The 18,836-nt window shown below is 41.3% G+C and overlaps 1 protein-coding gene across 2 annotated transcripts in view; it reads right to left on the bottom strand.

The window, feature by feature from the left end:
- The window catches only part of DCUN1D1 (defective in cullin neddylation 1 domain containing 1), a 47,402-nt gene extending 30,689 nt beyond the window's left edge, over nt 1-16,713 (bottom strand). Inside the window, exons 1-3 of one of the 2 annotated variants that reach the window (XM_034662274.1) lie at nt 16,705-16,713; nt 7,393-7,398; nt 7,271-7,279 (exon numbers count right to left, since the gene is read on the bottom strand). In XM_034662274.1, coding sequence (XP_034518165.1) covers nt 7,271-7,272 — 2 coding nt within the window. In that variant the 5' untranslated portion in view covers nt 7,273-7,279; nt 7,393-7,398; nt 16,705-16,713. Of the gene's footprint in view, nt 1-157; nt 272-7,270; nt 7,280-7,392; nt 7,399-16,704 lie in introns of those variants that run through there. The other variant, XM_034662276.1, reaches the window with a different exon arrangement.
- Between the last annotated feature and the right edge of the window lie 2,123 nt (nt 16,714-18,836).

The following is an 18,836-nucleotide window of genomic DNA, read 5'->3' as shown; positions in this document are numbered from 1 at the left end:
GCGTCCGGCACCCCGCGCGGGGCTTCCCCTGGGCGCGGGGTCCCCCAGGGCGGGGGGCGCGGGCGGGGGAAGGGGGGCGACGCACGCCCTCCGCGCGCCGACATCCTCCCTCCGCGCTTGGCGGTCTCCGGCGGGGTGGGGGGCCGGGGACACCCACCTCCGCTTCCTATGCGCCTCCTTCCGCTGTCGGGAAGGTGCCGGCCGTGTCTACACCGTCTCGAGGAGGGGACGAGCGGTGGCCAATAACTTGAACAGCCGAGGGAGACTGGAAGGGATAGGGCTGAGGCGCTAGATCCATCCCAAACCACCCCACCCCATCAATACAAAAAAAAAAGTGAAAACACCTCCACCCCGTGTTTTCTTTTTTGCCCCTCGGTTGCAATATCCGGACTGCATCAGGTCCCCTGTGTGGTCATACCAGAGGAGACCTTAGTCTAGCCACGTGGGAGCCGTAATACCCTTTAGCATGGCACAGGTTCTTCCCAGACCTAAGTGTCCGCTGGGAGACCAGTGTGCTGGCCTTGGAGTTCTTGGCCAGGAGACCTGAGGAGTCAAGGCCCGACACATCCAACGAGTGGCAGTATCAACACCTACTGCTTGCTCTAAATATCCCCTCAGTTCAACCTTACTAGGATAAGTTTTGGGAAGTAACTGTGGAACGTTTTGTGGTGTGTTTTTTTTTTCCTCATGGTTGACGTCACTCCAGGTGCACCGTACGGGCTTCACCTATTCTTGGTTCTAAGTCCGGTGAGGCTGAGAATACCAGGATTCTGAGGGGGGTTCAACTGGACAGGAATGTGCTCATAGGGAGTTCAAAACACTGGAGTGTGTCCCTGCCCTTAAGAAATTGGCTATCCAATTGGAGAGATGGGAAATAAGAAAACAGGTAATGAAGCAAACCTAGTCAGAAAAATCACATCTAAGACTGAGCCAAGAGTTTGGATGTGTTCCAGAACAGAACCAACTTGAATCAACCTGTTACCACCATCCTCACTAACACCCTTTTCCCCCCAACACCAGCATAAGCTACCAGATCAACCCTATGACTTCAGGGCTTTGAACTTCTTATCAAAGCCGCAGAACTTCTTTGGCACCTCCCCAGGGCCACTTAACACTTTCTGGAGCCAGCCCTTTATCAGGAGCTCCCAGACCTCTACTAAGACACGCCTCTGGCCACCACAGCCGCTTGCTAGGTTCTGGGTAAACAGCTCTGTGAGGACAGGCCAGGTCTGCTTCATGAAGCCAGCCTGAAGCAGGCCCACACGCCTGGATGTCTCCGGGAATTCCCCTCCATTTGACCTGAAATACTAACTAACACCTGGGGTCTTAAGGAAAAGGATTCACTGTAACTCTTTCTTCACACTGTTATACTTAACTGAGGTAATAGCTCACAGGTTTTCTTAAGCTCTTTTTCTAATTGCCCAGTCCAAAGGACAATTCTCAGTTCTCATTCTACTTGACCTCTCTCCTCCATTTGAACACTTCCTCCTTGAATTTCCTCTCCATCATTTTCTATGATTCCACTTTCTTCTACATTTCCCTCCTTCTTCTGTGAACACTCTCCTTTGCTGGCTCAGCTTCCTATGGCTCTGAAATGTTCCTGAACCATCCCGGAATCTCTTCCTGTATACAATCTGTATCATGCTCTCCCTCACATTCCCACAATGTCAGCTGCTACCTCGATCTTGAGGAGTACTGAATCTTGACTTCCAGCTCCTGAGTGGCAGGCCTAAATACTAATTTTGGTCACATCACAGGCCCGCCAACTTTGACAAATACCAAACCTTATCCCCAAGCCTGCTTTTCCTCCAGTCTTTTTACCAAATCACCCAAACTGGAAGTCCAAGAGTCATCCACAACTCCTTCTACCTCAACCCCTTAATCTAATCGTTCACTAAGTCTTATCAATTTTAACTTTGAATCTCCATTCTACCCTCCATCCCCCAGCCAAGCCTTGACCATATCTCTTCTCATCAGTAACCACTTAACTAATCTAGCCTCTAGTCATTCCCCATTGCTCCAGAGTTACCTTTCTATAATACAAACCTGAATTTGTTCCTTAAAATTCTCTACAGGATCCATAAGCATAAGCCTCCTGGGTGTGGCATAGGAGGCTCTCTCGCCATAATCTGACCATTTCCCACCACTTTCCACCTCAAATTTCAGTTTTGACAAGCCAAGCCAGCCATACTCCTTTGTGTCTCCTTGCTTTCTCTCATTCTGCTATCCCTGGCATCGGAGCTATGACTGAGTGAGGGCTTTCCATGTGCCATGCACTGTCCTGAGGCCACAGCACACGCTAACTCACATAATCCTCACTTCGGCCCTGTGAACCATGCCCAGTGATTATGCCCATTCTACAGAGGAGGAAACTGAAGCACAGAAAGGTTAAATCACATGCCTAAATTTCCTTGGCTGGTAAACTGTAGAGCTGGGATTTAAACCCATATAGTCTGGCTACAGATGATTCTTTAAACCACCACACTGTATTTCCTACCAAGACCTCATACTCAATTCAAAGACCGTCTTCTCTGTGATTATCTCCTGACTTCATTCATTCCCGGATTCCAGCAGTTAGGCATGTTTTTCTTTCTTCACTTGTGACACCTTGTATATGCTTCTATTACACTTAGGACATCGTGACATCATAGGATAATCATTTGCCTACATGACCACCCCCCCGCCAGACTGTGTACTCCTCCAGGTCAGAGACCCAGCTGCACACATCTCTGAGTTTTCAGTGTCAAAACAAGTATCTGACATATATGACATATGTATGTGTTATGTGATAATAGTTGGATAAATTTAAAAAAAGAAGTTATCCGATGTCTGTCCATTTGCCTTAAGACTATGCCTATGTTGTTTGTTATTGTAATGAAATGTCTGTCCTCTTTGGCAAATACATGTTACACCATATGGTCAGATGGTAAATGTAGTAGCAACTGTACCCATTACTGCACTTACAAGCTACAGAACTGAATGTGAAATGGAGAATTATTACTCAATCATCATTATTGAGAGAAACATATTTGTTAAAATTGTCCTGATTATTTTTGAAATGGAAAAGTCCTGAAGATAAAGCATAAGTTACAATATTTGATCAACTAAGGAATATTCATTGACATGTTCATGTTACTTTTTTGTCATGAGGTTTCAGATATTTAAGTTAAAACTTGGAGGTTTTTTTAAGAGCAGAATTTGTAAGATTATTTCCTGAGTGACAATCTCAATATAAAATAAGAAATAAAGTGGAACCATCCAGCTGAAATCCACTATCCTCAATCCCTCTGTGTGTGTGTATATATATACACACATCTCTATATATAACACATATGTGTGTGTATATATATACACACATCTCTATATATAACACATATGTGTATATACATACACACAGAGAAAGTACATGCATACGTATATATTCACTGTACAGCTATAGCTACATAGACAAATTAATATAGAGTATTTATAGAGAGTATAACTTTGCACGGTAAAACATGCAACTATTTGAAAATGAATGTTGCCTCAGATGCTTAAAAATTCATGTTAAGATAAATATAATTGCTGATAAAATTGTTATAGTTCCGTTTAAAGAAACATGTGAAACCAAGGATTCCATACTTTTAAAATCTGTCTTTTAGCAAAGAGAAAGAGCAAAAGTAATCTGAAGAGACAGATTGCTAACATTTCTGGTAGTTCATCTAGCTAAAATTAAGCCTGCAGGGTAACCATGTATACATAGTTACAGTTCAAAGGCACTAGTCTGGGATGCACAGCCGCCGCCCTCCCACACTTCACTTGGGTGGACTCAATTTTGCCCAACATTTACATAAATGTGCTTATTGAATTCAAGCCCGCCTATTTATAAATACAGAGGAGTAAATGAGACTGACCAACGCATCTTATTTTTGTTTGAGTAAAACGTGGCATTTCAGTCTTATTGATCCAGAATGGTAATATTTTAAAGGGTAAAGCAGACAGGACTAGGCCTCAGGGGCAGGGATGGGCCCTAGCGTAGTTGCAAGGAATCTAACATGAGAGCCATAGCCCCAAATTAATGCCTAGCTCACCAGGGTAGGGGAAGAAATGGAAGGCTTTTGGCTCTCCTTTCCCTAGTAAGCGTGTTCAGTGAGGCCGAAGAAATGAATGATTGCCTGGGACTCCTTCCCCCACATTCTGAACTATTGGAATATGAATCCTTAATCCGGACAAAAGGATAAACCTTAAGGACTGTCCTTAGAAAAAGGAGCACCACTGTCCTCTTCACACAAGAGAGCCAACAGAAGGGTCACCTCTAAATAGAAAAAGGGAGTATTCACCAGAGCCAGTCTGTCACCTCAAGGTACATGTCGATCTGTTGATTTTAGCTGCTCCACGCTCATGGTAGAGGAATGGACTTGCAGTAACAGCTGAGACTGGAGGGCCAGCAATGGGAAACCGTCTGAGACCATCACTGATGATGTCACAATGTCCCACTGTCCTAAGGTGTCCATCCCGGACCTGCCTGCCCCACCCAGCATGGTCCCTCCCACATGAGACTGCAGCTCAGCCTGCGTGTCTGTCTTAGACAGCTCTGGTCAGTTGCAGAGAGTAAATTCATGGAAATCATAAAGGCTGCAGTAGTTCTACAAGTGGTACAGTTGATAGTCCTCTAGAATCCAGAGTGTTCGTCCCTGGATACTCTGGGTATCTTCACTAAGGCATTCGCCACTGATGATGACAGAGAAAATGCTGGTATTGAATCAACACCTTGCGTTCCTGTCCTTAGTGGGTGGTGCGGAAAGCGTGCAAATTTCTCCGGGACTGGTATTCTCAATTACAAAATGAGAAGATTGGGTTGAATTATAGTAGTCTCAATCAAACCCTGAGTGGACAATCATGATCTGTCCTCAAAGATCAGGAAAGTATAGCTCATCTCATTCATTCACTCATTCATTCATTTCTAAGTGTATGAAATATCTAAACTAGCACTGTATGGCAAATTTAATGCATGCTACAAATGTGAGGCACTTATGAAATTTTAAAATTTCTAGTAGTGACACTTAAAAGAGTGAAAAGAAACAGGCTTCCCTTGTTTTGTTTTTAATATTTAACCTAAGATAGGCAAAATATCAACGTATCAACATGTACTCGATCTAAGATATTGAGATAGCTTACATTCTTTCTTTCAGAGCAAGTCTTTAAAATCTGATCTGTATTTTATACTTAAAGTACATCTTAATTTGGACTAGTCATATTATCAAGTGTCTGGTCACCACATATGGTGATTGGCCAGCACAGGTCCAGACAGTGTCTGTCCTGGAAACAGATGCTCAGCAAGTGGGAGAAATAAGTACTCTTACTTCCAGGAAATAAATGAAAACCCAATAAACTGGTTATATCTATATATAACCAACAGTAGTACAAAAATATTTAGCATTGAGAAAGCTAATGTAGTTCAACTAGAAAAAAAATTGACAAGAGGGCAATGTGACTTCTTTATATTATATAAAAATAATATACAAGTAATCAATGAATTATTAATAACAAGTACATATGTTTATATACATGAAGTAAATGTCTTCAGTACATATAGCAAACTAGGAAAATCACCTGTACAAATTTATAAATGTCTACCACACACCAATAATTGCCCTGGCCCTGACCACGTCATCCTCTTAAATGTGATTTTTGTATAAGGATTTTTCTATCAAAATAAGACATATGAAACACTGAAACACACCTCACAGCTGCTTTAGAGTTTTGAGGGATTTTTTTCAGGTTACCCTTTGCAAAGGCATGATTTGGGATGGGTGGAGAGAGAAGAGCTGGTGAAAGATAAGATTTCTGTGCAAATATTGTAAAATTTAAAACAAATTAATATCGGGGTCAGAGTAGCCTACAGCCCTATGAAAGAGAAAAAACGATAAAAATCACAAGGAAGCTCCTATTGTAAGATTATCATTTTGAAAATAAATCTACAGAAAGAGGAAGTCAATGAAGGAATCTGCAAGTGAAGCCCAAATGGGTTAATGTGTTGTGAGGACCCTTTAGGACATTTGGGAAAGGGGACGATTGGGCAGAGTTCTTCCGAAGAAAATGTGATGAGGCCACTCCCACCTGAACGTAAGGAAAATGTTGTGGCTGCATATCACCACTTTGAAACAAAACAATGAATTTTAGAGAATTTGAAGAGGTCCCCTGATTTTGTTGACAGCCTGACCTGAAAGAGGGGTGCAGGGGATGGGGGTTGAGCGGGGAGGAAGCATGATGGCCCAGGGTGAGGCCTAGCGGGGGAGCGCTGGTGACAGCAGACCGGGTCTGGCTGGAAGGAACAGCCAGTGGGAGGGGCGGGAGAGAGGAAGGGATTATTTTCATTCCTGATCAATAGGATCAGTAAATGAGACTGAAATGCGTAAGAGAGCTGTGAAATGCGTAAGAGAGCACCTCGCTCAGGCTGGGCACATATGACAGGGCCACGCACCTCTGGTGAAGGGTCTGACTCAGAGCCCAGGTTCTTAGTCCATCACCCCAGAGCCAGGTGTTTGGGTGATGTTTCGGCTGAGAAGAGTCTTAAGATTTGATTCTAATCCTTCAGATGGATGATTTCTCCAAAGAAGTAACGAATAGTGTTAAGTCCCTCATGAAGTCACTGTAGTTAGAATTTTTTTCCTGCAATGTTATCTTTACATGAATTAAAGTTCAGATCCCTTGTTATTATTTTCACATGTGTATTACCTTTATATACCTTACAAACTGAGGGGCGGCATCAGCTTTGAAACGTCGGAAACTGGCCTAGGGGTTCCGTGAAAGAGCCGCGGACTAAGACAACCGTGTTCTAAGCGGCTGACTGGGCAAATTGCACCTGTCTTCTTGGAGCCTCAACTCCACTGAGTGCAAGTCTGGATTAAATAACTTCCTGATTTCCTTCCAGCTTCAAATCTGAGCTTTCCTCAAAACTCTAGGAGGTGTAATTGTTCTCACTCCATCATGTATTTCAACATTTGTTGAATGCCTGCACGTCAGCCACAGTATGAGGTACTAGAAATACAAAGAAAGAACCAAACAGTCCTGGCATCCCTGCGCCTCCCACCCCAGGAACTCAGGATCAGATGATGTGGAAACTCTGGGGGTTGGGGAAAGGGTCTCTGAGACGGCTGTGCACGGTACTGCATCTGAGAAGCCCAGCAGGACTGCGGGCGGTGGGAGGCTATGTGTAGCAGGAGAGGGTGGGCTTCAAGCTACCTAGAACTGTCTGGGAACCAGACTCTACCATTTTATTATAAAGGTGATGTTGGTGGGGTATCTGGGGGGCTCAGTCGGTTAAGCATCTGCCTTTGGCTAGGGTCATGATCCCAGGGTCCTGGGATCCATCCCCACATTGGACTCTCTGCAGGAGCCTGCTTCTCCCTCTCCTCCCTGCTTGTGCTGTCGCTATCTCTCTCTCTCTTTCCCAAATAAATAAATAAAATCTTAAAAAAAAAAAGGGGGATGCTGGCATATTTCTTAATATGAGCCCCAGTTTCTTCATATATAAAATACCTACACCTCAGAGGATCGTGTGGAGAGTAAATGAGACAGCATATGTAATGCTGTGGTAGGCACTTGTGCAATCTAGAAGACGTTACATTTGAGTAGCCTTCTAAAGAATGAACACCAGTGAGCCTCAGTCTGAGGTGACTTATTTTCAGAAAAAGAAAGTCGTTTAAAGTGATGTTTGGAAAAAAAGCAATTCTTTCCTGTTACATTTAGATGCCTCTTTAATCAAAAGGCGCCCTCAAGTAGAGTATTGTGATTGTGAAAAATAACCCAAATCAGCCATGATCATAACAAATATTAAGGTTATATGATGAGGGAAATGCTGGCTGGATAGTCAATTCCTTCCAAACACTATATCAACACACAGATTCTTCTGATACCTGATATGGTTTTGGCATCTAGAAACACTTTGGGGGTGCCTGGGGGGTTCATTCAGTTAAGTGTCTCCCTTCAGCTCAGGTCATGATCTCAGGGTCCCAGGATCGAGCCCTGTGTTGGGTTTCCCACTCAGCAGGGATTCTGCTTGTTCTTCTCCCTCTCTCTTTGCTCCTTCTCCTGCTCATGCTCTGTTTCTCAAATAAATAAAATCTTAAAAAAAAAAAAAGAAACACTTTAATCAGTAGAGTGAGCTTGACTGATTATATATATATATATATATATATATATAATTATCACATTTCTTCCCTAAATACCAAGGGGCTACGATAAGAAGTTACAACAATGGTCAATGACTACTCAGGAGACGTTTTTCTATCCCTCTATGCTACAGAAGAGAAAATGAAGATGGCAACTTTCTCTTCTGTCTGTGATCAGTTGGGAAGTTTGACTTTGAGGTACTTAGGTCCTGTCATACCATCTGTCTCTGCCCTTGTCTGCAATCTACAGACAGATAGTATGAATAGAGGACCCTGAATGGGTTCTCAGATGAAACATCTATTAAATTTTGGTGGTCAAACCAATAGATAAGATCTAGTTTCTGTTTTAAAAATAACTTACGAGGGGCGCCTGGGTGGCACAGCGGTTAAGCGTCTGCCTTCGGCTCAGGGCATGATCCTGGCATTATGGGATCAAGCCCCACATCAGGCTCCTCCGCTATGAGCCTGCTTCTTCCTCTCCCACTCCCCCTGCTTGTGCTCCCTCTCTCACTGGCTGTCTCTATCTCTGTCGAATAAATAAATAAAATCTTTAAAAAAAATAAATAAAAATAAAAAAATAAAAATAACTTACGAAACTTGTTTCTCAAAAGGAAAAAGAAATAATTGCAAAAATTACTGTAATGCAAATTCTATTTACCTGTCTATAGAAGGCAGATGTCAATTCCATGAGGCCAGTATTTTCCTGATGTGAAACCAAAAACAGATATCAAAGAAAACAAAACTACAGACTAATACATAAATGCAAAAACCCTTTAAAAATATTAGCAAACCAAATTCAATAATGTATGAAAGGTTTATATACATGACCATGTACCCAGGAATGCAAGGTTGGTTTAATAGTTGAAAATCAGTTAATGTAACATACCATATTAATAGGATAAAGAAAAAAACAATACTATCAGGGACACCTGGGTGGCTCAGTCTGTTAAGCATCTGCCTTCGGCTCAGGTCATAATCCCAGGGTGCTGGGATCAGCCCCATATCAGGCTCCTTGCTCAGTGGGGAGCCTGCTTCTCCCTCTGCCTGCTCTGCCTGCTTGTGCTCTCTCTCGCTCTCTCTCTCTGACAAATAAATAAAATCTTTAAAAAGAAAAAAAGAAAAGTGATGGAGGAGAAAAAGAGGATTTAAAAAAAAAACCAATCATCTCAATAGATGCAGAAAAAGCGTTTAACAAAACCTAACATCCATTTATGGTAAAAATTCTCAATAAATCAGGAATATAAGGGAAGCTCCATACCTGATAAAGGGCATCTACAAAAAACCCAAAACAAACAAAACAAACCTACTGTTATTATCATACTTAATTATGAAAGACCGAATGCTTCTCCCTATAATGGGAACAAGGCAAAGACATTTTCTCTTTCCACCTCTAATCAACCTTGAACTGAGGTCTAGCCAGTTCAATAAGAAAAAAAATTTTAAGGTATCCAGATTAGAAAAAAGAAGTAAAACTGTCTTTATTCTCAGATGATATTGTTCTCTACATAGAAAACTCTAAGGAGTCCCCTGCCCCTGCCTAAAGCAGCCAGAACAAAAAAATGAGTTCAGCAAGGCCATTGGATACAAGATCAATATTTTAAAAATCAGTTGTGTTTCTATATACTAGCAACAAACAATCTAAAAAGAAAACAATTTCACTCACAATAGAATCAAAAAATAATACTTGGGAATAAATTTAACAAAAGAAGTGAAAGATTTGTACACTGAAAATGATAAAACATTGCTGAGAGAAATTAAAAATCTAAATAAGTGGAGAAATATCCCATGTTCATGGATTCAAAGACTCCATATTGGTAGGATGGCAAATCTCCCCCAAATTGTTATATAGATTCAGTGCAATCCCTATCAAAATCCCAGTTGGCTTTGTAGAAGTTGATGAGCTGATCCCAAAATTTATATGGAAATTCGACATCATTGCTCATTGGGGAAATGCAAATTAAAACCACAGGCTAACACTACACAACCACAAGAATGGCTGTAATTAAAAAGATGGACCTTCCCAAGCTTGGGCGAGTGTGTAGAGAAAACTGATCCTCATGCACTGTTGATGTAAAACGGAAACTTGGAAAATAGTTCGGTGATTTCTTACAACTTAAAGTTACCATACGACCCAGTATTTGCACTATTAGATGTTTATCCAGAAGACATGTACAACAATGTTTAGAGCAGCATTGTACATAATAGACAAAAACTGGAAAATATTTCAACGTTTATCAGTTGGTGAATGGATAAAGAAAATGTGGTATATCCATATAATAGAATACTATTCGGTAATAAAAAAGTGATTCTGTTTGGCGCCTGCTTCTTCCTGTTCTCTTACAAACTGGAGTCTCCCTAGGGTAAAAGTAAGCTAAGAGAGTGTTGTACTGGCTTCCAGCAGGATCCTTAATGTGGAAAATTCCCCAAACACAAAAAGATTTTCAATTGCTATAATTGGATGTCATAAAACATGACAAGTATCCACGGATCTCTCTTTAGGACCACAGACTTCTAGAGTCACAAACTTGGGACTTTGCCCCAGGGCACTGAAATGTTTAAGGCTCAAAAAAATGGATGGGACAAGGGCACCAACGTCAAGGGCAGACAATGCCTTGTATGTAGATCTGCTCTCTTTCCCAAACACACAGAAGCAAGCCTTGTGCACTGGCCGCAGCAGCAAATTTTCTAGGCATGGCTCTGCCACTTCCCTTTCTTTCTTTCTTTTTTTTTTTTTAAAGACNCACTGGCCGCAGCAGCAAATTTTCTAGGCATGGCTCTGCCACTTCCCTTTCTTTCTTTCTTTTTTTTTTTTTAAAGACTTTATTTATTCATTTGACAGAGAGAGAGAGAGAGAGAGAGAGACAGCCAGTGAGAGAGGGAACACAAGCAGGGGGAGTGGGAGAGGAAGAAGCAGGCTCCCAGCAGAGGAGCCTTGACGTGGGGCTCGATCCCAGAATGCCAGGATCACGCCCTGAGCCGAAGGCAGACGCCCAACGACTGAGCCACCCAGGCGCCCCATGCCACTTCCCTTTCTACTCCAACCTCCTGAATCCCCTCACTAGCACTCACCAACATCCCGAGCTCCCAAGTTAGGCCCTCCAATCTGTCCTGCTCACCACCTCATTGTCCTTAAGATCAGCTTCACACTGTTCCTTTGGCTCAAAAAATTCCAATGGCCATTTATGTGGATATCATCTTAACTCTTTAGCTTAATTTTCAGAAGCTCCATATTCTGCATACAGCTTGTGATTTCATGGAATGCATCTGATCGGTATTTCCCTGAATTCTCTTCCTTGTATGTTTTCTATTAGGGTGGGCCATAAGGAAGATTCTTGGAGATTTGGAGGGCAGAAGGGAAGCAGCCATTTTGTGGCTCACACACAGTTTGGCTGACGTGCTGATTCACCTCATTGGCATGAAGCAGCAACTAAGCCTGCAGCTTCTCTTCTTTGCCCTGGATTCTCCCTTCCGCTTCTCCAACTCCTGAGCCAGGTGTTTGTGTTCGGCTCTGTGACATAGGGTCCTCACTTCTGCAGAATAACCTTGACCCCAAGGTCAGAGGTCACAAGAATGGACACAGCTTTCAGTCCATCCTCGTGGAATTCCATCTCATGCTTATGCCTTCCAGCCTTCTCTCAATCTCCCCTACTTCACATCCATCGTCCCTGCCTGACTGCCTGTATGGTGGTCTTCAAGCTCCAACATTAGACATGGAGACAATGGCTCAGAGAGACTGCTTAACCAGCTCACACAATTGTGTAAGACCAATTCCATAGAACCATAGATAGACAGACAGGCAAGACAGATCTCCTGGTGGTTCTGCTTCTCTGTCAGGAACACCTTTGTCCCCATCACCCTATCTTTACCTTCCACAGGCTTCCTCTTCTTTCAATCCCCAGAGCACTTGGCTCATTTTGCCTTTCGTCTTAGGCATTTCTGCCCACGTCATGTTTCCTCTACTGGTGACTAGACTGTATGTCCTCCAAGGCAGGGACCATGCATCATACATTTGTAGGTCTCCTAAAGTATTTTCTGCCGGCCTAGCACTCCACCCAGTGAATGGAATTGAACTGGGCTGAACATTCAAGGGGGGAGAAGAGATGGTTGATAGGGAGATAAAAGGCTTCCAAATAAACCACTTGTTTCACCACCTGCCTGCCTGGTGAGCCCATGTCCACATGTCAGCCTCAGGATGCCTTTCCTCTCCAGCGATAGCCAGGGACATCGGTTTTACAGCAAGAAAACACAGAAGGAAAAGAATGTAAGAAAGCGTATACCCAAAAGGTTATTTACTAGCTCATGCAATTTTATGTGTAATAATGCCTACCAATGAGAAGGGGGAAAATCATCTTTAAGAAAACCTATTATTTTTTTTTTTGCTACCAAGGCTCTTCTATAGGAGCTCTGAATGATATAATTTAATGAGTAGAGCTATTACCCAACTACAGTTTGCAAAGGTAGTAATATAGACCACAGACCATTTTCACTATGTAAAAAAGTCTAACAGAAATGGCTTAGCTAAAGAAAAAATAAAAGCTTTCACCTGCTAACAAATTGAAATTCTTTCCTTTTAGCTGGGGCTATTTTAGTTCAGGTCACATGATAATGCATATTATTCCAAGCTCATTATGAACTACATGTGTTCTTTGATTACTTTAAAAAAATGGAGAAGTTACTTGATGACTTGCTAATAAATACATGTAGTTTGTTAGGGAAAAAATTGTTTTAATGCCAGAAGCCCCTGTTGATAGAAATAATTAAGGAGAATCTAAAAAGGTAAAGAGGTTGGTTAACCGTTAAACTGGATATTTAAATTAGATGTTAGAAACTGAGGCTTCAAGATATTAAAAATTTACTCCCTTCTCATTGATGGGATCATCTTGTCTCCTATGAATCTAAAATCAAAAAATGGTGGCATCAGATTTTCTATTTAATAACAGTGACTTGGGTAATTACAGTGATATATTCAATGAATTAAGGGGGAACAGCTTCAACAACAAAAGAAATTGTTCCTGAGAGTATCCCAGGTTTATACTATCAGTTTCAATTTTAGTTCAAAACAATTCAAATCAATAGAAAAATGAATCTCTTTTACCTTACTTGAAAAACTGCAGAAAATTAAGCTTTTATTTTGTAATTTTCCATTTGCTTTACTGGAAGATTTTTTATTTGGCTTTTTGTGTGTGTGTTAGTTATATACTCTATTGATTAATTCAACCCAGTGCCAAGGAAGCAGGAATTGAGATGCTGGCAGATGTTGCTGCTTCTAACAGATAGAATGTATAAGAGAAGAGCCAACCGCTTTCCACATCGTGCTTTCAATTAGAGCTTAGAATGAATAAACTCATCTAAGAGAATTCAGGATTCCACCGATCCTGAGGACATTCATAAGATGAATCATTTCGGTCTTATTCCCAAATAAACATAGATTTTAAAGTTCAAGCAGGGGTCAAAGTAAGCACGATTTCTCACTAACCAAGCTTTTTTGTCAGCATCTCCCTTCCAGGTAGGGACCTCTAAGTCATGCAGGGCAGACCCTGCGAGCCCACCACGCCGACCGTCAGAGTTGGGGGCGGCGCAGGAAGAAAGGCCCGGCAGGCTGGCTGGGTAGGATATGAACGTTGAGAGAGCCTAATGTGCTGCGTGGTGGATCGCTGAGGCTCCAGTCATATTCAGGGCTTTGATTTCACAGTCCAAGGAAAGCAAAATATGGTGAAATAATTTATAAAAGTTTTCAAATATATACAAAAGTAGACCAAATGCATCCAGCACCCAACTTCGACAATTATCAACTCAAGGCCAGCCTTGTCTCATCTATACACCATCCATTCCCACGGCCTGCATAATTTTGATGCAAATCTCAGATACATTTTATTTGTATGTATTTCCATATCACTATAAGAAGGGGATTTTAGAAAAACAAACAAACAAACAAGATACAATACCATTACCTCACCTGAAAAAGTAACCACAATTCCTTAAGATCTTCAAGTGTCCAGCTTGTGTTTACATTTCCCTGTGGTGTCTTATACATATTTTAAGAACATAAACTTTACTTAGAAGGTTAATTGACTCAGGTTTATGTTCCTGATTTCCTAATAAAATGTGAACTGCTTGAGCAGAGGGATTGTGTTTTGTTTATGCCTGCCTTTGAGTGTTTTGCCCATGCTTATGCCCAGATTTCACAGAAAAGGTAATTAAGTAAATGTATAACAAAAGCTTTTTATGACTCTTCACGCAATTACATTCACAAATCAGAAAAAAAATCACCACACTACTTGTCCAGATTTTTGATACAGAAAATAGAAACAATATAGATGCTCAATTTCTTCAATTAAATTGAAACGAAATGTCATCTAGAGCATAATTAGGCAATTGCAAATCTGCAACATTTGGCTACTAAAAATCTCTCTTGAGAGCTATCATAATTTCTGACAACCTAAGAAATGGATTCTCCAGACAGTGACCTACTCTGTCAGTTTGGGCAGAATATCCACGGTGACCGATGAAATGTGGAAGAACATCCCCGATAGGAGAAAAATATGTTCTATAAATTTTAATGCAAAAAAAAGTATCCTGGGGCATATGACCATAATATGAGAAAAGAAAGCTATGCACATCAAATTGTTAAGTGCTGCATTATTTTATAGTAGCAAAAATTAAAAATAAAATGAATGTCTAAGATTAGAAGCATGGTTATATAAATTATATTCTATCCATTTACTGGGAATAACTAAGGAATAATTATGCAGTTTTTAAAATTAGAATTATGAAGACGATGTCCAACATAGAAAATGATGTGTTAGGTCCAAACAATCAGGACTGAAATTTTATGGACACTATGATTTATTTATTTATTTGAGAGAGAGTGAGCACTGGATCTGGGAGTTGCAGGGGGAAGACAGAGAGAATCTCAAGCAGACTCTGTACTAAGCACAGCCCGATGCAGGGCTCTCACAATCTTGAGATCGTGACCTGAGCTGAAATCAAAAGTTGGACACTTAACCGACGGAGCCACCCTAAGCGCCCTTGGACACTATGACTCTAACTATGTAAAAAGTGTGCCTATAAGTAAAAAACTGAAGGAAATAAAATAATAATAGTGGTTATGTTAGTGTGTGGAATTACACATGATTTTTAAGATATTATTCATCTTGCCTTCAGAATATGTTAAATAAAAACGAATTTCTTTTGTTTTTATGTTCCCTCTACCTAACATTTTAAAAAATTGTATGACTGGAGATTAAAAAATTTTAAAGCTAAAAATAATAGAACTTTGGTTAATGGCATTAAATTTAAATGTTTAAATTTATATATAAGCCTGTACCCAGCTTATATATAAAACAATATTTATAGTGTCATATTTTTAGTTTTACATATAAAACAATAGTAAAAAAATAAGATGAACTTTCAAAAATGTTGAAATAAAATAAAATTCTTTCTTTTTTTTAAGTAAGATCTACATCCAAAGGGGTCTTGAACCCACCACCCTGAGATCGAGAGTCACATGGTCTACTGACTGACTCAACCAGGTGTCCCTATTTAATTTCTTTCATTAAATTTTACTTAGGGGGACCTGGGTGGCTCAGTTAGTTAAGCATCCAACTCTTGATTTTGGTTCAAGTCATGATTTTGGGGTCAAGAGATTGAGTCTCTGGGCACGGAGCCTGCTCGGGATTCTCTTTTCCTCTCTCCCCAACCCCCCATCCCAACCCTGGTGCATGCACGAGCTTTCTCTCTCTCTCTCCTAAAAAAAAAAAAAAAAAAAAAAAAATATTTAACTTCTACTTAAGTAGTAAATACTATAATGTATTTAATAATGCAATACCTAGCAAAGATCCTTACACGTTTAGGCCCTTGATATATAGGGGCTGAATAGATTTGAAATCATTCAAGAAATGTTTATTGAAGAACTACTGTACCCAATGAAATGTGTATTTTTGCTGACTTAGAAAAGGACCAAATGTTTTTTCAAATTATGAAATACACATAAAACAATAAAAAATGTAAGGGAACAGCTTAACAAATTGCTATAAAATAAACCCCTGTATCCACCTTCCCGCCCACGTCAAGAAGCAGAACATCACCAGCACCCAGAGCACCAGCCCCTCCAGTCCCACCCCAAGCCCTGCCTGCATCCCAGGGGTCATCAGGACAGCGCAGGCGTGTGGGGACACCCAGGACACTCCAGGGCCCCTGTTTTTGTGGGCCCTTCCAAGGGAGTGGGCATTTGCTCTTTGTAAAATTTGTAAAAGTAAACATTTCCCACACTTGGTTAAGATTTCTCTGTACTTTCATAAATAACTTTGTATTCAGAACTTCACATATTTTTCTTAAATAGGGTCCCTCCAAATTGTATAAGCCTCAGGACTCATGAAATCTGGATCTGTCCCTAGGCAGAGCCATCCTGATTATTAGATATTCTTTGCTTCCAGATGGATCACACAATGTGACACTGTCCATTTTCCAATGACAAACATTCCAAAATATTCCACAGGTTTCTAGGAGCTCAAACCTGTGTCTGCTCCAGGAGCTACTTAGAAGAATTGACTGGCCTCTCCCCAGAGCATGGTAAATGGCTTGGGTTTGGGTCTCCCAGCAGTGGACCTCCAGAGCCAGCTTTCTCTTCTTTATGAGCCAGGCCGGTGAATCGATGACCTCCCGAACTAGTCCCTACAACGTGGAGTTGCTAACAGAAGCCTCGCTTGTTAGGCGCGCAGAATATTTACAACAAATCCAAAGAGTTTGCCAACATTTAAAAATCACGAGATCTCCTGTGAAAAGTTGGCTTTCTGGCTTCTTGTAAGCAATTGGAAGATGTGACTCCGTTGGACCCACATTCCCGCCTGGCCTGGCGCCTGCTGGGTAGAGACGAGGCCCAGCTGCTTTCTGAAGCCAGACCTCCTCGCCGAAACCCTGCCACTTCACTTCAAGGACTTCTCAGAGTGTTTGGTCCCTTAAAGCATTTGTGAACGCTGCTCTGACTAATTAGCTTGTATTAATACAAATTAAAGATAACAAGGACTAAGTTCCACCCAAATACTTGAAGAGGAGTTTCTTGCCAACATTTCCCAAACACTTGACAAAGGAGCTAGTAAGGTATCACCCCAAATGCAGTTAACTTATCTAAAGGCAGACAACGTGAATCACACCAGAAATGTGCAAAGGTTCATCTCAAATGAAATAACTTTCCAATCAGAAGAAGTAAGAAGGGGCCAAGCATAACTATAGATCTGTAGTTCTTGAATTTTCGTATGCATTAAAATCTCACCTGGAGAACTTGTTAAAACAGGTTGCTGGGTTGCACCCCAGCGTTTCTGATTCATTACGTGCGGGCTGGGAATTTGCACTTCTAGGAGGTTCTGTGGTACTGCCCCAGCCACTGGCCCAGGAGCGCCTTTTGAAAACCACTGCCACTTCTTACTCAAAATGAGGTCGGTCCCCGGGCCAGAGGCTGGGGGAGCTTGTAGTTTCCAACCCCCCCCCCCCCCCCGGTAAAAATCAGCTGGGTGTTTATTAAATATACAGAATGCCAGGCCTTTCTGTTAGAAATTCTATTCAGAAATCTATTTTTGTCAAGCACTCCAGGTGACTCCTTATCATGCAGAAAGTTTAGGGAAAATAGGTTAATGGTGGTGTTAATAAGTCTAAAGGAAGACGATGTTAACAAATTGGGGGCAAGCAGATGACACACAGGGAAGTAGGAACCAGGAGAGAAAATTGGTAGGATGATTTCAACCATTTGGGGCTCTTTAGCCATCGGTATGTGTTCCTTTTGTGGGGAGAGATGCAGCAAATTGTTAGATCCTGTCCCACGCACCAAACTCCTTTTATCTGGGTCCCTGCCCATCAAGAACCCCTGTCATTACGAGTTGGCTTCCCTGTGCTTTTCATACCAGGAGAAACACACCAGTCGAATCAATAGAAGTGTCCGGATCGGAGTGACAGGTGTGTCTTTCACTGTGAATCAAGAACTCACCAGTAAGGTGTTGATGTATTTTTCTCTGGGTTCTATTAGTGTCTCTAAGAGATCAAACCACTTCTGTTTTAATAACAAAATCAAATTTCAGGGCATGTGTGTATGTTCTGTGAATCGAGGAAGGGACAAATTCTTTTGCCCACAAAGTTGTCTTATATGGATTCCACTGTGTAGTTTTTAACCTTTTCATACATTCATTTAAGTAAGTCAGATTTTTTTTTGAAAGGAGAATTGCATTGGCAAATAATAAAAGCCTGCAAAATATATAAGAAATAAAGTATTTAAAGAAGAGTTGATGAGGAAATTGCCTTTTTAAAAACTTTTTAGTCTAGTTGACACGTATTAGTTTCAGGCCTAGTGATTGGACACTTTCATATGTTACGTTATGCTCACCGCAAGTGTTGCTACCGTCTGTCACCATATAACGCGGTTACAACATCATTGACTCTATTCCTTACGGTGTACCTTTCATTCCTGTGACTCATTCATCCTCTAACTGGAAGACTAGATCGCCTACTCCCCTTCACTCATTTTGCCCCTCCCTCTACCCCCTCATTCCTGCAACCACCAGTTTGTTCTCTGTGGAAGTTGTCCTTATTTTTATTTTTTAAGTAGGCTCCATATCCAGTGGGGAGCTCCATGTAGGGTTTGAGCTCAGGACCCTGCGATCCAGACCTGAGCTGAGATCAAGAGTCGGCCGCCCA

Source organism: Ailuropoda melanoleuca, chromosome 1 (assembly GCF_002007445.2).
Source record: "Ailuropoda melanoleuca isolate Jingjing chromosome 1, ASM200744v2, whole genome shotgun sequence".
NCBI lineage: Eukaryota > Metazoa > Chordata > Mammalia > Carnivora > Ursidae > Ailuropoda > Ailuropoda melanoleuca.
The sequence above is the reverse complement of the archived record's forward strand: the minus strand, read 5'-3'. Positions and strand labels throughout refer to the sequence as shown.